Genomic DNA, 14,880 nt, shown 5'->3' with positions numbered 1-14,880 from the left:
TCTTAACCAATATCTTGCAGGCCATTTGAACTCTTAATTTTTTCTGTTCTTTTTTTTTTTTTTTTTTTTTAAGTTTTTTTTTTTTTGAGAGAGAGAGAGAGAGAGAAACAGCATGAGAGGGGATAGGGTCAGAGGGAGAAGCAGGCTCCCCGCCGAGCCGGGAGCCCGATGTGGGACTCGATCCCGGGACTCCAGGATCATGACCTGAGCCGAAGGCAGTCGCCTAACCAACTGAGCCACCCAGGCGCCCAATTTTTTCTGTTCTTAAAAATATTGCTATATAGGGCGCCTGGGTGGCTCAGTTGGTTAAGCGACTGCCTTCAGCTCAGGTCATGATCCTGGAGTCCCGGGATCGAGTCCCGCATCGGGCTCCCGGCTCGGCGGGGAGTCTGCTTCTCCCTCTCACCCTCCCCCCTCTCATGCTCTCTTTCTGTATCTCATTCTCTCTCAAATAAATAAATAAAATCTTTAAAAAAGAAAAAATATTGCTATATAACTACACAAAGGCATTTTCTTTCTTTGGATTTTTTTAAAAGATTTTATTTATTTATTTGAGAGACGGAGACAGAGCACACACATGCACAAACATGAGCAAGGAAAGGGGCAGAAGGAGACAGAGAATCCCAAGCTGATTCCATGCTGAGCACAGAGCCCAATATGGGGCTAGATCTCACAACCCCAAGATCATGACCTAAGCTGAAATCAAGAGTCGGACGCTCAACCGACTGAGCCACCAGACACCCCTCTTAGGATTTTTAAAAATATTACCTGAAATGAGATTTTCCACTTAAAGAATATTAACATTTTTACGGTTATTGATACAAATGGCCAATCTATTTTCCCAAAAGACACCAAGGGCACCTGGGTGTCTGAGTCGGTTGAGCCACCAACTCTTGGTTTTGGCTCAGGTCATGATCTCAGTGTTGTGGGATCAAGATCTGCATCAGGGTCCCCACAATGTGGGAAGTCTGCTTGAGGATTCCCTCTTCTCCCTCTGCCTCTCCCCCTGCTCTCTCGCTCTCTCTAAAATAAATAAATCCTTAAAAAAAAAAGACACCAATTTCCACTTCTAATAAATACATACATATCCTGTATTTGCTAGCAACTGATTTAATGTTTGCTAACATAATAGGTAAGAAATTGCTCAACATGACTAAGCAGAACTTTTATCTATGTCTAGTTACAATCTGTGCTTTTATTGTGAATTGTGCAATAACATCAACTTATTTTATTTTTAGATTTTATTTATTTATTTGAGAGAGGAAGTGAGGGACAGAGGGCACAGAGGGAGAGGGAGAAGTAGACTCCCCGATGAGCAGAGAGCCTCACGCAGGGCTTGATCCCAGGACCCCAAGATCATGACCCGAGCCAAAGGCAGATCCTTAACTGACTGAGCCACCAGGCGCCCCAACATCAACTTATTGGTTGAGGGTCTGACTGTTCTTCTTCCAAATTATGTAACACATGAGTATTTTATCCACCCTAAATCTACCTCCTTCAAACTTTAAGGAATTCCTTTTATTTCTAGTGACTAAAAATTTGTGAAAAAGTCCATCCGTGCCCCCTGTGAATGCTCCTTAGTTGACAGATTCTGATATCTTAATCGATATGTTTGAAATACAGTTACTAAATGATGATTTTCAGTTTCATCAAAAACTCTGACATAATTATATCATCAAGTAAATTTTTAAAATTATGAAGACATTACCTTTTCCTCATTTGTTACAGAAGAATCTGGATCCTTTCTTTTCTTCTTCAATTTTTTATCCTTACTTTGTTTTGTGCCACATGTTTGATAAGGCTGCAAATCAACTCGAGAATGAAATTGATATCGACCACTTTCCACATCACAGTAGTAATAAATCCCAGTGGAAGGATCATAATATAGTTGATTTTCCTTTCAAAGTCAAGAAAACGGTAAGTTCTAGTCAGGTACGATGAAATAAAATAAAAAAATAAACTTAATAGCAATGCCAAATATATTCAAAAATAGTCAATGTTTCTTTAAGAACTCTACTATTTTCTGAAGATAATGAGTAAAGATGACAGAATGAAAAATGCTCCTAAGTTTCCAAAATACTTTACCATTCAATATTTGCTCTAATTTTCCTAGTACAAAAAATGAATAATTTAAATATTAAATTGAATCTCAAGAAACTGCCAATATTTAATCATTTTCATACTTAGAGAAGCAGCAATTTCATATGGTTCAACTTAATACATTAATGAAAATGATTACAAAAAACCTTTCAGAAGTCATGAAAACTAAGGCATGCATCAGAAAAAGCTGACCACAGAAAAAGTAATTCCAGACTCATTATCCTTATGATTACACAATAATGGTTTGGTATAAACTCCCCCAACCCTCCTTTTCAGTGTCATAAAACCAATACTTGCTTTTTAGTGTTCATGACTAAAAGCCCTGAAGAAAAATTCAAAAATAAAATTAAGCTCAGAGATATGACATTTTATATAAAGAAACTGATAAACAACTGTCTTCATTAATTAGTTCTACTGTAAGTAATTAAATAAGTAAAAGAACCATGCAAAAAATGAATTTTGGCAAATTATGGATAAAAACTGGAAAGATAAAAAATTATGTAATTGTCTGTATTTATTAGATACTGGCCCATACTCTATAAACAAGATTCAATTTAACAGTGTATATTTTATTTACACTATAAATCAATGCAGATCAGATATGGAAATGTCTTACGATATACTAAGGTTAAACACCTAAAACTGCCTGGAAAAGAATATTTTTCTGTGGTATTACTGCAATTTATTGTCTTTAGTTCACTTTACAGATCTCTTACAAAAATATTTAGAATTCAGGGGCGCCTGGGTGGCTCAGTCGTTAAGCGTCTGCCTTTGGCTCAGCTCATGATCCCAGGGTCCTGGGATCGAGCCCCACATCGGGCTCCCTGCTCGGCCGGGAAGCCTGCTTCTCCCTCTCCCACTCCCCCTGCTTGTATTCCCTCTCTCACTGTGTCTCTGTCAAATAAATAAATAAAAATCTTAAAAAAAAAAAAAAATTTAGAATTCAATCTTTTCCATAATTAAAAAACTGAATGGAAGCTTTCTAATCTTTATTACCAGTGATAATAAACCTTTCACAACTCAAACTTGTTTTATCTCTTATGTCTTTCAGTCTAAAACACATTTTCAAAAATTTAAGAAAAACTATTTAATTATACTAAAATGAAAACTAGTACAATAAAAAGGGCAAAACAATGAAGTCCCTACTTTACTGAAACATATAACCAACAGAATATAGCTAACCATTTACAGAAGAGATGTCAGGAGGAAAGCTACAGAAAGGAAGGTAGAAGAATGATGAAGACTAACATCATATACTTGTGAACTCTGTATTTTCCTCAAAACCAAACAAGTAATAGCTAGTCTCTTTGGTAATAAGAGTTTAAACATTAAGTTCCTGGGTACTGATTAGCATGGTCAATTAGCATACTCCTGTGAAAGAAAATTCTCTCTTTATAAGGGATTTAGAAAGTATACCAAGTACAAACCAACAAGCTAATGAAATCCTTTTCTAACTAAGATATTTAGTATTATCATTATATTCCCTAGATTAGTTAACAATAGTTCCAGTGACTGGAATGGTGAAAATCTGCTTCACTTTTGGGTACCACATTCTATAATTTCTGAGGACCAGATCACATTCCTAGACCACTAAGGCTGAGGTATATAGGTATGTAAGTTCCATCGTCATTGTCATCAAATCCTGAATGAAATACAATTAAGTACCAGATGTCAACAGCCGTAACACTGAATTATAAATCAAGAACTTTATTTTTAGGTTCTGTCCTAGTTAGTGGTCCATTACATGTCTGATTCCACACAAATTCCCTAGTTCTCAGTCCTAACATTGATTTTTTTAAAAGTGAAATGCTTAAAAGCCACAGAACTTTTAAACTAATAATAAACATGCTACTGAGAATTCAAAAAAAAGATTTCCTCTAGAGCTCGAATGGATTCATAAGTACTTGAAACAATTTTTAAAAACTTCACACCAAGCCTAGAATTAACAATGTCACTTCCTTAAAATTCTATGAAAAAATGTTCGTTTAAGTTCTTAAACACTTTACAACAATGTAGTTAACTATCTGCTTTTATTAATAAATGCTCTAACATTTTTGTGTGTTACTTTACATATAAAACATTAGGTCTTTAAGTATAAGAAATACTTATACAATCACAATTAACTTATTTTATTAAAAACAGAAATGTAACATCATAAGCTATTTTACAACTCTTTACTCATGTCAAATAGCTTTGAATCAAATAAAATTTTTCAATGCAGTTTCTTGCTTTTCTTAATTCAGCTTAGGGTTTAATACTTGGTATCAAGCAGCAAGTATACAACCATACAACATTAAACAGCCCAAGATACTTACAGAATCATAATAGAAACCAGTGCTGTGATCAAAATACAGTCCAGTGTTCTCATCATAACTAAATCCAGTCTGAGACACAGCAGCTTCTGCTGCAGCTCTCAAACTTTCAGCTAATGAAGAACCTTCTAAGGATGTATCTTCTGCTGCTAATACAGATGCTGGCTCCTAGGTAAGATACATTCATGTCAAATAAGACAAAAACTTCCTTTTACCACTTTAAAAGTTAGCCGAATTAGAACAATAAATAGACTTAAAACAATTTTAAGCAATAAGGCTTCAATTTCTGCAATGGAAAGAGATGGCTATCAACTGCAGTTTGGTTCACCTCAAAAAACAGCTACTAGTGTTTAGTTAATTCAATTTTAACCTAGTTTTGAAGACATTAAAAGTGAGTGTGTGACCATTACTCAAAAACAGATGCCTGATACCATAAGATAGTTATCTACAAAATACAGACTCTGAAATACTCTTTAAGAATAATTACAGGTTCAAAGGGAAAAAAATTTGAAAAAGAGAGATGGAGGAAAAAGCTATAGATAATGTGAGATATCACACACCAAGAAGTTATACTGGATCTTGGGATCCTAGAATTACTGGGATCCTGCTTCAAACAAATTAAAGAAAAAAAATTTATATGACACTCAGGCAACAGTGGCAAGATATCTGACATAAAGTAAGCATTAAAAACATTTTAATGTGGGGGCACCAGGCTGGCTTAGTCAGTGGAGCGTGAGACTCTTAATCTTGGGGTAGTGAGTTTGAGCCCCATGTTGGATGGAGAGATTACTAAAAAATAAAATCTTTTAAAAAAAAATTAGTATGAACATGATATTGTGGCTGTTGCCCAAATTTTTCGATTGAGTGAAAATACAGTGACAAATTTTCTTTTAGTTTATGTACATCATTAATTTTTAGAACAGAGTAGAAAAACAATTACACATATTAATAAATTCTAATTTTTGTTTCTTAAAAACTGTAATATTCACTGTATCATTACACACAGAATGTTTATAAACCTTGTATACATTGTAATGGACTAAAGAAGTCTCTTTTTCTATATAACAACAAATGATACATTTTGGGCATCAAGAGTTTATGTTAAGCATCTCATTACCTGTGAATCTGAATTTGAGGCAAAATGGTCCTCTTCTGCACATTTAACATGTTCTGTTATAGCAGTACCAGTGTAAGCATCATTTTCTATTTGTGACTGGTCTTCAGAATTAAAAGTAGAAGCTTCGATATCCTGATCTGGCTGAACTGAGAGTTCAGCCACTTTATTTGGAAGACTAACATCCTTATAGTATGTCTGATAATAATAATCTGTAGCAAAAGCAAATTAGGTGATATCATATTAGAAAAATGTATATAAGGAGAAGGTAATTCCAAACCACCAGCACTGAACATAAAACAGCACAGAATGCTAACATGTATTTTTACAGCAGTATACAATTTAACGATTAAATGGATGGTGCAGATAAATTGACAGAAGTATATATCTTTGATTCTAATGTCATCTTCAGTACCCTCGCTATCAAAATAAAGGTTAAAAAAAGGTAGATTTGGATTTTCCATAGCAAGAATAAAAAAAGAAAACAGGTAAATAGGTTTTGTTCTGTCAAAAAAAAAAAAAGAGCAACTCTCAATCACATACTACCTGAATACTGTTGCATTATCAAATGACAATGGAAATAAAGATCAAGAGTTGTGGGGCGCCTGGGTGGCTCAGTCGTTAAGCGTCTGCCTTTGGCTCAGCTCATAATCCCAGGGTCCTGGGATTGAGCCCGGCATCAGGCTCCCTGCTCCGCGGGAAGCCTGCTTCTCCCTCTCCCACTCCCCCTGCTTGTATTCCCTCTCTCGCTGTGTCTCTCTCTGCCAAATAAATAAATAAAATCTTTAAAAAAAAAAAAAAGTCCAAGGGTTGTTTTTACTGTCATATTTCTCTCATAATGATGACTTAAAAAAATATATATATCATAGAGGGCACCTGGGTGGCTCAGTCGTTAAGTGTTTGCCTTCGGCTCAGGTCATGATCCCAGGGTCCTGGGATCAAGCCCCACATTGGGCTCCCTGCTCACCGGGAAGCCTGCTTCCCTGCTTCTCCCTCTCCCCCACCTGCCCCCCACCCCCCCCACCGGCTTGTGTTCCCTCTCTCACTGTCTCTCTGTCAAATAAGTGAATAAAATCTTTAAAAAATAAATAAATAAAATATATCATACAAATATGTAATGTTAATACCGATGCTGTGTTTAACAATTTAGTTAAATTACATACTGAATAAAACAAGGCAAAACTTAATGGAAAGATCGTTTCTTCTGATCCCTATTTATTAAAACTCAGTTCCTCAGTTATTTTGCTTCACAATGTCACTCATGAGGTCATGGCTGTGAGCTCATCACTCCCATAAGGGCCTAAGACACTGACACTGAACACAATGCTAAGTGGAATGCATCAACAAGAAAATACATGTGCCTGGTCTCAAGGAAGGCCAGACACGAGTAAATGGTTCACAGCACAGCAAACATTAATGTGCCACCAAAAACACATTAGCATTATTATATATTTATAGAATGACATTTCTATTTTCCCACCAGAAGAACATAGAGATCATCTGAAAATACCAAATCATATGAGAAGTCAACATAACAGTTCTCAGATCTAGATGTATGTCTACTTTAAATTTTAAAAAAACTCCAACTTAGCATGACATGAATGTAACAGCACTAAGATATCTTCACTACAAGCCGAATACCTGAGACTGCCCAAGCGGGGTGGTTCTCTGTTTGAACTTCTACATCAGACTTCTTATTGTCTTCATTTCTCCCACAATGGAGTATTTTACTGAGCTCTTCTACCTAAAAGAAAACACAGCTTCAGGAAATTAAATCATTTAGCAATCTAATAATACACACACCATTCTCCTGAAATTACAATAATTATTTTTCTTGGTTGAAGTTTTAGTACCAAAGCAGCTAGTTTCCTTTTCAGAAAAATTAAAAATACTATAATTAACTTTCTTTCACCTTTCACATTTGTAGAAGGAAATGTTTTTACTCTTATACTCTCTTGCTAAACCTTTAAATATTCCCTCCAAAATGAATTTACATGAACTAAATTAATAGGACTTTGTGAAGACGATCACTTATTTCTAACAGTAAGAATGTTTTTATACTAAAATTTTTAACCAGTTAGCAGTTCTTCCTAAAGAATTAGTTTAAAAGGGCGCCTGGGTGGCTCAGTCGTTAAGCATCTGCCTTCGGCGGGTCATAATCCCAGGGTCCTGGGATCAAGCCCCGCATCGGGCTCCCTGCTCCGCGGGAAGCCTGCTTCTCTTTCTCCCACTCCCCCTGCTTGTGTTCCCTCTCTCGCTGTGTCTCCCTGTCAAATAAATAAAATCTTAAAAAAAAAAAAAAAAGAATTAGTTTAAAAAACCATTAATTCCCATTCATCAAATTAAATTATCTAGTATCATTCAGGGTCCTCCACCTGGAATTACCTATTCACTTAAATATATTAATACTCACTTGTATGCTTTAATGCACTTTTTTTTTCTTTAAACAGAAGATGGTAGTCTTAGGACTACACAACTGCAGCAGAAGGGAAGAGAGGTGACTGCCTCAAAGGGCCTCTGTCTTCCCTGTGCCTCACTGAATGCCAGGGCCAGAGCAAAAGTGTGGAAATACCCATAAGAGAGGAGGAGCAACACCATAAATACACTTCATTCAGAAAGGATCTGTGTGAGACAATATCTACTATAGGCATGAAACTAAAAAACCAAGCTTTTAAATACTTAATGACACATAAAGCTTAAAAGAAGAAAGGTGGTATAAGACTGACTACATACAGATTATCTAGGCACTTCATTAGTTATCAGCTCCTATTAGCACCAGTGCTAGAACTAGAGTGAAGCAAACAAGGCACCTAGAGCACAACATTTAAGGGAGCACTCATTCTTAGCTTCTCACAAGTACAGGGTCTGTACCAGACAATGAGTACTCCTTAAATTTTTTGCCCTGGGTTACTGATCGCCTTGCCCCAGTCCTGGCTCTAGTTACTACCACTATTACTATAAACTTGATAATTTATTTAGTATCTGCTACATGCTAGGCACTAAACTTAGTACTCTGGATAACCTCTCATAAATTCTTCCAACTTCTTACAGAATAGTGGCCCTAATCACCATTTTACATGAGAAACCTGAAGAGACAAAGTAATTTGCCCAAGGTTCTTCAGAGTCCAAAACCTGTTTTTCTATCAGCTCACCCTCAATTCTCAAGCCAACTTTTTACCACTCCAGGTAAAACATTATTTAGTGATTTGCGATGACAGTTAACCAACCTCTACCCACCACCAAGGGAGGCTCACTAAGAAGAGGGTAAAGAGGAGTTATTACTATCACCAGTAGGGTCAAGGCTTTTTATGCATTTCAATTTTCGTATTAGACCACTACCAAATTCACACTAATAACAAAATGCTGGCTCTTCAAAGGCTAGCAAAAAATGTTCTCTTTTAGATCTTTAGATTAAAAATTTAGAGGGGTGTCTGGGTGGATCAGTTGGTTAAGTGTCTGCCTCTGCTCAGGTCATGATGCCAGGGTCCTAGGATCGAGCCCTGCATCGGGATCCCTGCTCAGCGGGGAGTCTGTTTCTCCCTCTGCTGCTCCCCCTGCTTGTGCTCTCTCGCTGTCAAATAAATAAATAAAATCTTTAAAAAATAAATAAAATAAAAATTTAGAATTATAAAAGGGTTTTTTAAAAGGAATTTTAAGGGAATATTTTGCTCCCCTTTCCTCATGATAGTTTAACCATATGTGTAGTCTCCTAGCACAGTCCTTATGCATTCATTTTAAGTGTTCAAGAACTAGTTATTACACAAACACTATTTTCTATAACGTCATATTAACAACCTATACAACAGACACAGTGCACTACATCTCAGCAGTTATTTTCATAGATCATTTGATAACAAAGCATAACAAAGTTTGCTGATTTTTCAGTGTACAGCCTTTATGTGCAATTTTAGGAAATATACCAATATATTACAAAGGACTACACAACCGTTTACATTAATAATTACAGGGAAATAACTTGTTGGGAGAGTGTAACTGCCCAACAAATCAAGCTGGAAAAAAATATTATGCTCCTTTTTAAAATTACCAAAAAAAAAGTGACAGTTAAATACTTATCTTTACCCCATTTTATGAACATGTAGTGTCTCTAACAAAGACAGTTTGAGCCCCCCTACTTACACCAGAAAACTCAGGCTGGTAAATGCCCAGAAAAACAACCTGACATATGCATAGTGTTCAACATTTTGTGAAATTCTAAAACTGTCTGTTCATGCTTAATCTGATTTAACCTTCACTTGTGTGGTACTAACACTCATTTTATGGACAACTGAGCTCAGCATCAGTTCACACACCAAGTGAGTGATAAATGGCATTCTGCTTCAAGTCCAGAGCTTTAACTCAAAAGTGATGCAGAGAAAATAATATAAACGTTCCTAATGCCAAGGGAACGTCACAAGTGAGAATGAAAAGTAAGGTAATTAAGTTCACTTCCCACCAGCAGCTCGCGCACTTATCTAAATCCAGGAACCCGAACTCTTAGGCTAGCTTCAAATGTACTTGGAATTATAATACACGTGAACTTTTATTTCTTTCAGATACTCTATAGAGCAGTTCTGGGCCCCTGCCAGGGAGCCCTTCCGAGGCTATCAGAGGCTTCGGAAGCCTCCCCTTGGGCTGGACGGGGCGCGGGGCTGGAGGCGGACCGCGCACCTGGGTGCGGAGCTCCTGGTTGTTGCTCTCTGCGCTCTGGTACAGCCGCTCCGTGTGATGCAGCAGCTTCTCGATCTCCCGCACCTGCCGCTTGCAGCTCCGCAGCTCGCGTTCCAACTTCTCCACCTTCCGCCTCAGCTGGGCCAGCTCAGGTTCAGGGGAGGGAGGTGACGACGGCGACAACGAAGGCGACGGAGCCTCGGAGGCCATGGGGTCCAGCGCAAGGCAGCCCGTGGGCGCGGAGGGACTGCGCTCACGCTGAGGCGAACGCCGGGGGGACCAAAAGCCTTGAGAGCGCGCGGGCAACGAAAGCTGACCTCAGACCCGCCGGGCCGGACCGGCCCCTGGCCATGACGCCTTGAAACTCCTTGCCTGTAGCCTAAAAGACTGCCGGCAGTGAGCAAGGGGACAGAGGATGCGCCCGGCCCAATCTGCTAGACTTTGAAACGGGGAAACTTTATTGGCAACTACCTTTCCCAGCCACCGAAAGACCTGGAAAAACGTTGGAGAAATGGTCGGCCCAGAGAAGCGGAGGCCAGATACACTCGAAAGCTTCCTGGGCTGAACCGGAAACGAGGGCTCTGGTGGTGGGCGGGACCAAAACCTAAAGGGAAGCTACGGGTACTGGGAAGGGCCTGACTGCACATGCGCAGTCTCTCTACCTTAGCGCTAGGGTACCTGTGCGCTTGAAGAGTCGGTTTGAAAGCCTAGCCCTGGCGATAGCTTGAAGGTCGCTGCCTCTGGCCTTGGGTTTTTGCACTTGCCTGTGTCGGGGAGCAAGAATTCCTGTCTCCTCAAAGGTCCTTCTAGCTGCACGAAGAATCAAATTCACATGAGACAGATTAACAAGAGAAAAATAAAATTTAATAGGCACAGGTATAAGGAACTCCACATAGACGTGGAATTTCCCAAAATAGGCACAATGAGGTATATATGTCATTCTGAACTAAAAAGGAGATAGGATGGGGCGCCTGGGTGGCTCAGTCGTTAAGCGTCTGCCTTCGGCTCAGGTCATGATCCCAGGGTCCTGGGATCCCAGGTCCTGCATCGGGCTCCCTGCTCGGCGGGGAGCCTGCTTCTCCCTCTCCCACTCTCGCCGTTGTCACCTCCCTCCCCTGAGCCTGAGCTGGCCCAGCTGAGGCGGAAGGTGGAGAAGTTGGAACGCGAGCTGCGGAGCTGCAAGCGGCAGGTGCGGGAGATTGTGTTCCTTCTCTCACTGTCTCTCTCTATCAAATAAATAAAAATCTTTAAAAAAAAATAAATAAATAAAAAGGAGATAGGAGTCTGGGACTTCAGATGAAAGGAATGCACTTTCATAGAGCGATAAGATGGTAATTAGATGTTCGCCCTACCATACAGATGGCTCACTCAGATAAAATTTATCTCTGTTAGTAACCCTTACTCTGGAAAAGACCCCAATTTAGATTCTTCTGTGTGGTTAAGGGAGGACAAAAGTTTCTCTTGAGCTCTCAGGGTCTAAAGTGACTTAAGCTCCAGATAATCCGCAAGCCAAAGTGGCACATGGGGGCGGGGGGTGGGGGGGGGTCCTGTCTTGTGCCCCTTCACCTACTAGCAAAAAGTTTTCACACTTTTTGCACAGAGTTCACTTTACAGCTCTTCATTTTACAACACTTTGCAGATGAGAACACTGAAAAATAATTTGTCAAGGTTTATAGAGAGAATTCTAGAACAGGGCTAGAACATCATTTTCTGATGCTCTGCTTTTATTTACCATTTCTGCTGATTTCGTGAGTTTAGGCCCCCAGGAAATGAAAGCAGATTCATTAGGTCTGAGTTGCAGAGAGCAGCATCCCTGGTGGGAAAATAAGCAGCTAGATTCTGTTAAAGTAGGAGAGAAAAATGCTCTGGTTCAGCGGATTTCTTTGGTGTAACACCTGTCTGGAACTGGCATTTGTTCACCGGCCTTTAAACTGATGAGGGCCTCCTGAAACATCTTTCCTTCACCAAGGTCGATTAGAATTATAGCCTGAGCTCAAAATGCTGTGCCTGAGACCTATGGAGGTCAGCGCCTATGTCTTGCCAGTCCTTTCCCAGGGTCCAGCACTGTGCCTGTCACAGAGCAGGTATCCTTAAATGTTTGCTGAACACAGCCAAACGAAAGAATCATGTTTGGTGTCCCAGTTCAGTGTGCTTTTTGTCACTTGCCCACATCTTCAGTCACAGGCAGTGAGTCCTGCAGTGGGGAATCTCCCTTTTCTCAGTCCTGCACACATACTTTAGCCCCTAAGAGTCCTTCCACAAGGCACCCGATGTCAAGGCAACAGTGATCTAGCCATGAAAGGATGTTTAGTGAGAAGACACAGCATGTCCTCCCTGATGTAAAACAGAGATGTGCTGAAAAAAAAAAAAATTCAGATTTGCCTTAATGCATTATGGCTCTAGTCAAGAATTTATCAAAACCGTTTAAAATAAAAACTATATTTTCCACTTTCTCCACCTTTGGGGGATAAGAAATCCCATGAATACCACCTATAAGGTAACTTTAAGATAGAGTGTACTTCCTAGGTCCTGTTTTTACAGATGAGAAATTTCAAGTTTTAACCTTTAATTTTGCAAATGAATAAATACTTATTAGCTACTACTTGAAGCAGTGTTTCTTTGGCTTGTCTTAAAGGTAATCCATTTAAGCCTAAATTCTGGCCTCATCATGCTATTAGTCTATAACCTCTGTTAGTCTGGAAGAAAAGAGTGACTTTTTTTTTTTTTTTTTTTTTTAAGAAAAAAGAGAAAGCCTTGTGTATCAGGAATTGCATTAAGGTTAGAAACAGCAGTTAGTCTATAGTGGCTTATTAAACAAATTAGGAGGTTATTCTATTAAAGAAGTCCAGAGCTGGTTTATTGGCTTCACCAGGTCTTCAGGACACAGGCTCCATCTGTCTCTGCTCTGCTAGCCTCAGAGCATTAGTTCCAGCCTTCAGGTCAATTCACTGTACAAGATAGCATTGGACAAGAAGACTTTCCCATGGCTGGCTCAGTAGAGCATATGACTCTTGATACTGGGGTTGCAAGTTTAAGCCCCACGTTGGGTTTAGAGAATAATTAAAAATAAAATCTTAAAAAAAGAAAAAGACTTTTCCAAAGCCCCATTCAATGAGTTCTGTTTATATCTCAATACCCACCCTTGCTACAAGTGTGGCTAGGAATTGTGTGTGTGTGTGTGTGTGTGTGTGTGTCTTTCTAAGCTGGACACATTATTCCCAATAATGAGGGGTTCTATAAATATGGAAGAGAGGGGGAAGTGCATGGGGTGAGTAGGTGAACAGCAGTTTTTACCAGAGGTAGTTTTCAGATCAAAAGTGACTTACTGTAGTGGGCAGGGCCAGTGCCCTACAGATGCAAACTAGCTGACACTCTTCACAATTTGATTTTGATTCTGTAATATTTTTTTCTTAGTTATTATTTTGTACCTCAGATTGTAGTCACAGTTCTTAGTTCACAACATATTATCAACATTGGCCCATGAATGGCTCCTCTATCTTTTTGTTTTGGGATCCTACATCCCAAGAGGCCCCAATGGGCACCCACTCTTACATGTCTGCTATATGTCTGTAAATATAAATTTATCCTTACATGTTTTGTATCTGTATTCATTTTACATAAATAGTATTTGGGTTTTTTAAAGATTTTATTTTATTTGACAGAGAGAGAAAGAGCGAGCACAAGCAGGGGGAGCAACAAGCAGAGGGAGAAGTACAAGCAGGCTCGCCACTGAGCAGGGAGCCCGATGTGGGACTCGATCCCAGGACCCTGGGATCATGACCCGAGCCAAAGGCAGATGCTTAACCAACTGAGCCACCCAGGTGCCCTTAGTATTTGGTTTTAAATCTTAAACTGTTTCTTATTTTTTCCATGGTAAAAAGATGTTTTTAAAATTCGTATGTATTGCCATATATACACTAAGTGCTGTATAGTATTCCAAAGTGTAAGTATACCACATTTAATTTATCCATTAGTTGTCAACTAAGTTATCTCCAACTGAGATATAAATTATTCTCCATTGATACCACAATGAAAACCCTTATTCATTCCACTTTATTGGCCTGTGCATTCATTTCCTTGGAATATGTAGCAAGGCATGTGATCTCTGGTTCCTAGAGCAAACATTTAATTTCACTTTATTCCACTAGGCTGCTTTCCAGAATGGCTGTATGTTCCCTTCACTAAAGAGGCAAAATCTCCCCTCTACCTTTGAATCTGGGTTTGGCCATGTGATTTGCTTTGGCCAGTTGAATGAGGTGATTTCCAGAACAGTGGACCAGTTCTAATCCTACATCCCAAGAGGCCCCAGTATTTCTGCTTGCTTTCTTGGATTTCTTCTATTGCCAGAAGAACATGCTCAGGTGTGTCTGTTGGTCTTAAATGGGGGATAAATGACACATGGAACAGATCTGTTCCAGCTGAGATAATCCAGCTAAGCCAGCCTACAGTAGAGGTCCCAGGAAACCCTCAGACTGTTGGCAATCCCAGTGGAGATCAGCCGGCTACCAACTCACCCCAGGCTTGGGAGAAATAATAAATGATGTTTATTGGAAGTTTGGGGGTATTTTGTATGTAGCAAGAACTGATACTCAACCTGATCTAGAGCCACTCCAGGATCCTGTGAGTTTCAGCAGGCCAAGTACCAGAGATATTCCCATATTCTGCAACAGAGGAATATTGTCAATT

At 39.3% G+C, this 14,880-nt stretch overlaps 1 protein-coding gene across 2 annotated transcripts in view; it reads right to left on the bottom strand.

Moving 5' to 3' along the window:
- AGGF1 (angiogenic factor with G-patch and FHA domains 1) overlaps positions 1-10,769 on the bottom strand; it is a 62,597-nt gene extending 51,828 nt beyond the window's left edge. The window contains exons 1-5 of one of the 2 annotated variants that reach the window (XM_021701967.2): positions 10,195-10,769; positions 7,168-7,270; positions 5,530-5,738; positions 4,416-4,580; positions 1,709-1,897 (exon numbers count right to left, since the gene is read on the bottom strand). In XM_021701967.2, the coding sequence (XP_021557642.1) occupies positions 1,709-1,897; positions 4,416-4,580; positions 5,530-5,738; positions 7,168-7,270; positions 10,195-10,404 (876 nt within the window). In that variant the 5' untranslated portion in view covers positions 10,405-10,769. The remainder of the gene's footprint in view (positions 1-1,708; positions 1,898-4,415; positions 4,581-5,529; positions 5,739-7,167; positions 7,271-10,194) is intronic. The other variant, XM_044916921.1, reaches the window with a different exon arrangement.
- Between the last annotated feature and the right edge of the window lie 4,111 nt (positions 10,770-14,880).

This window comes from Neomonachus schauinslandi, chromosome 7 (assembly GCF_002201575.2).
Source record: "Neomonachus schauinslandi chromosome 7, ASM220157v2, whole genome shotgun sequence".
Taxonomy (NCBI): Eukaryota; Metazoa; Chordata; class Mammalia; order Carnivora; family Phocidae; genus Neomonachus; species Neomonachus schauinslandi.
The sequence above is the reverse complement of the archived record's forward strand: the minus strand, read 5'-3'. Positions and strand labels throughout refer to the sequence as shown.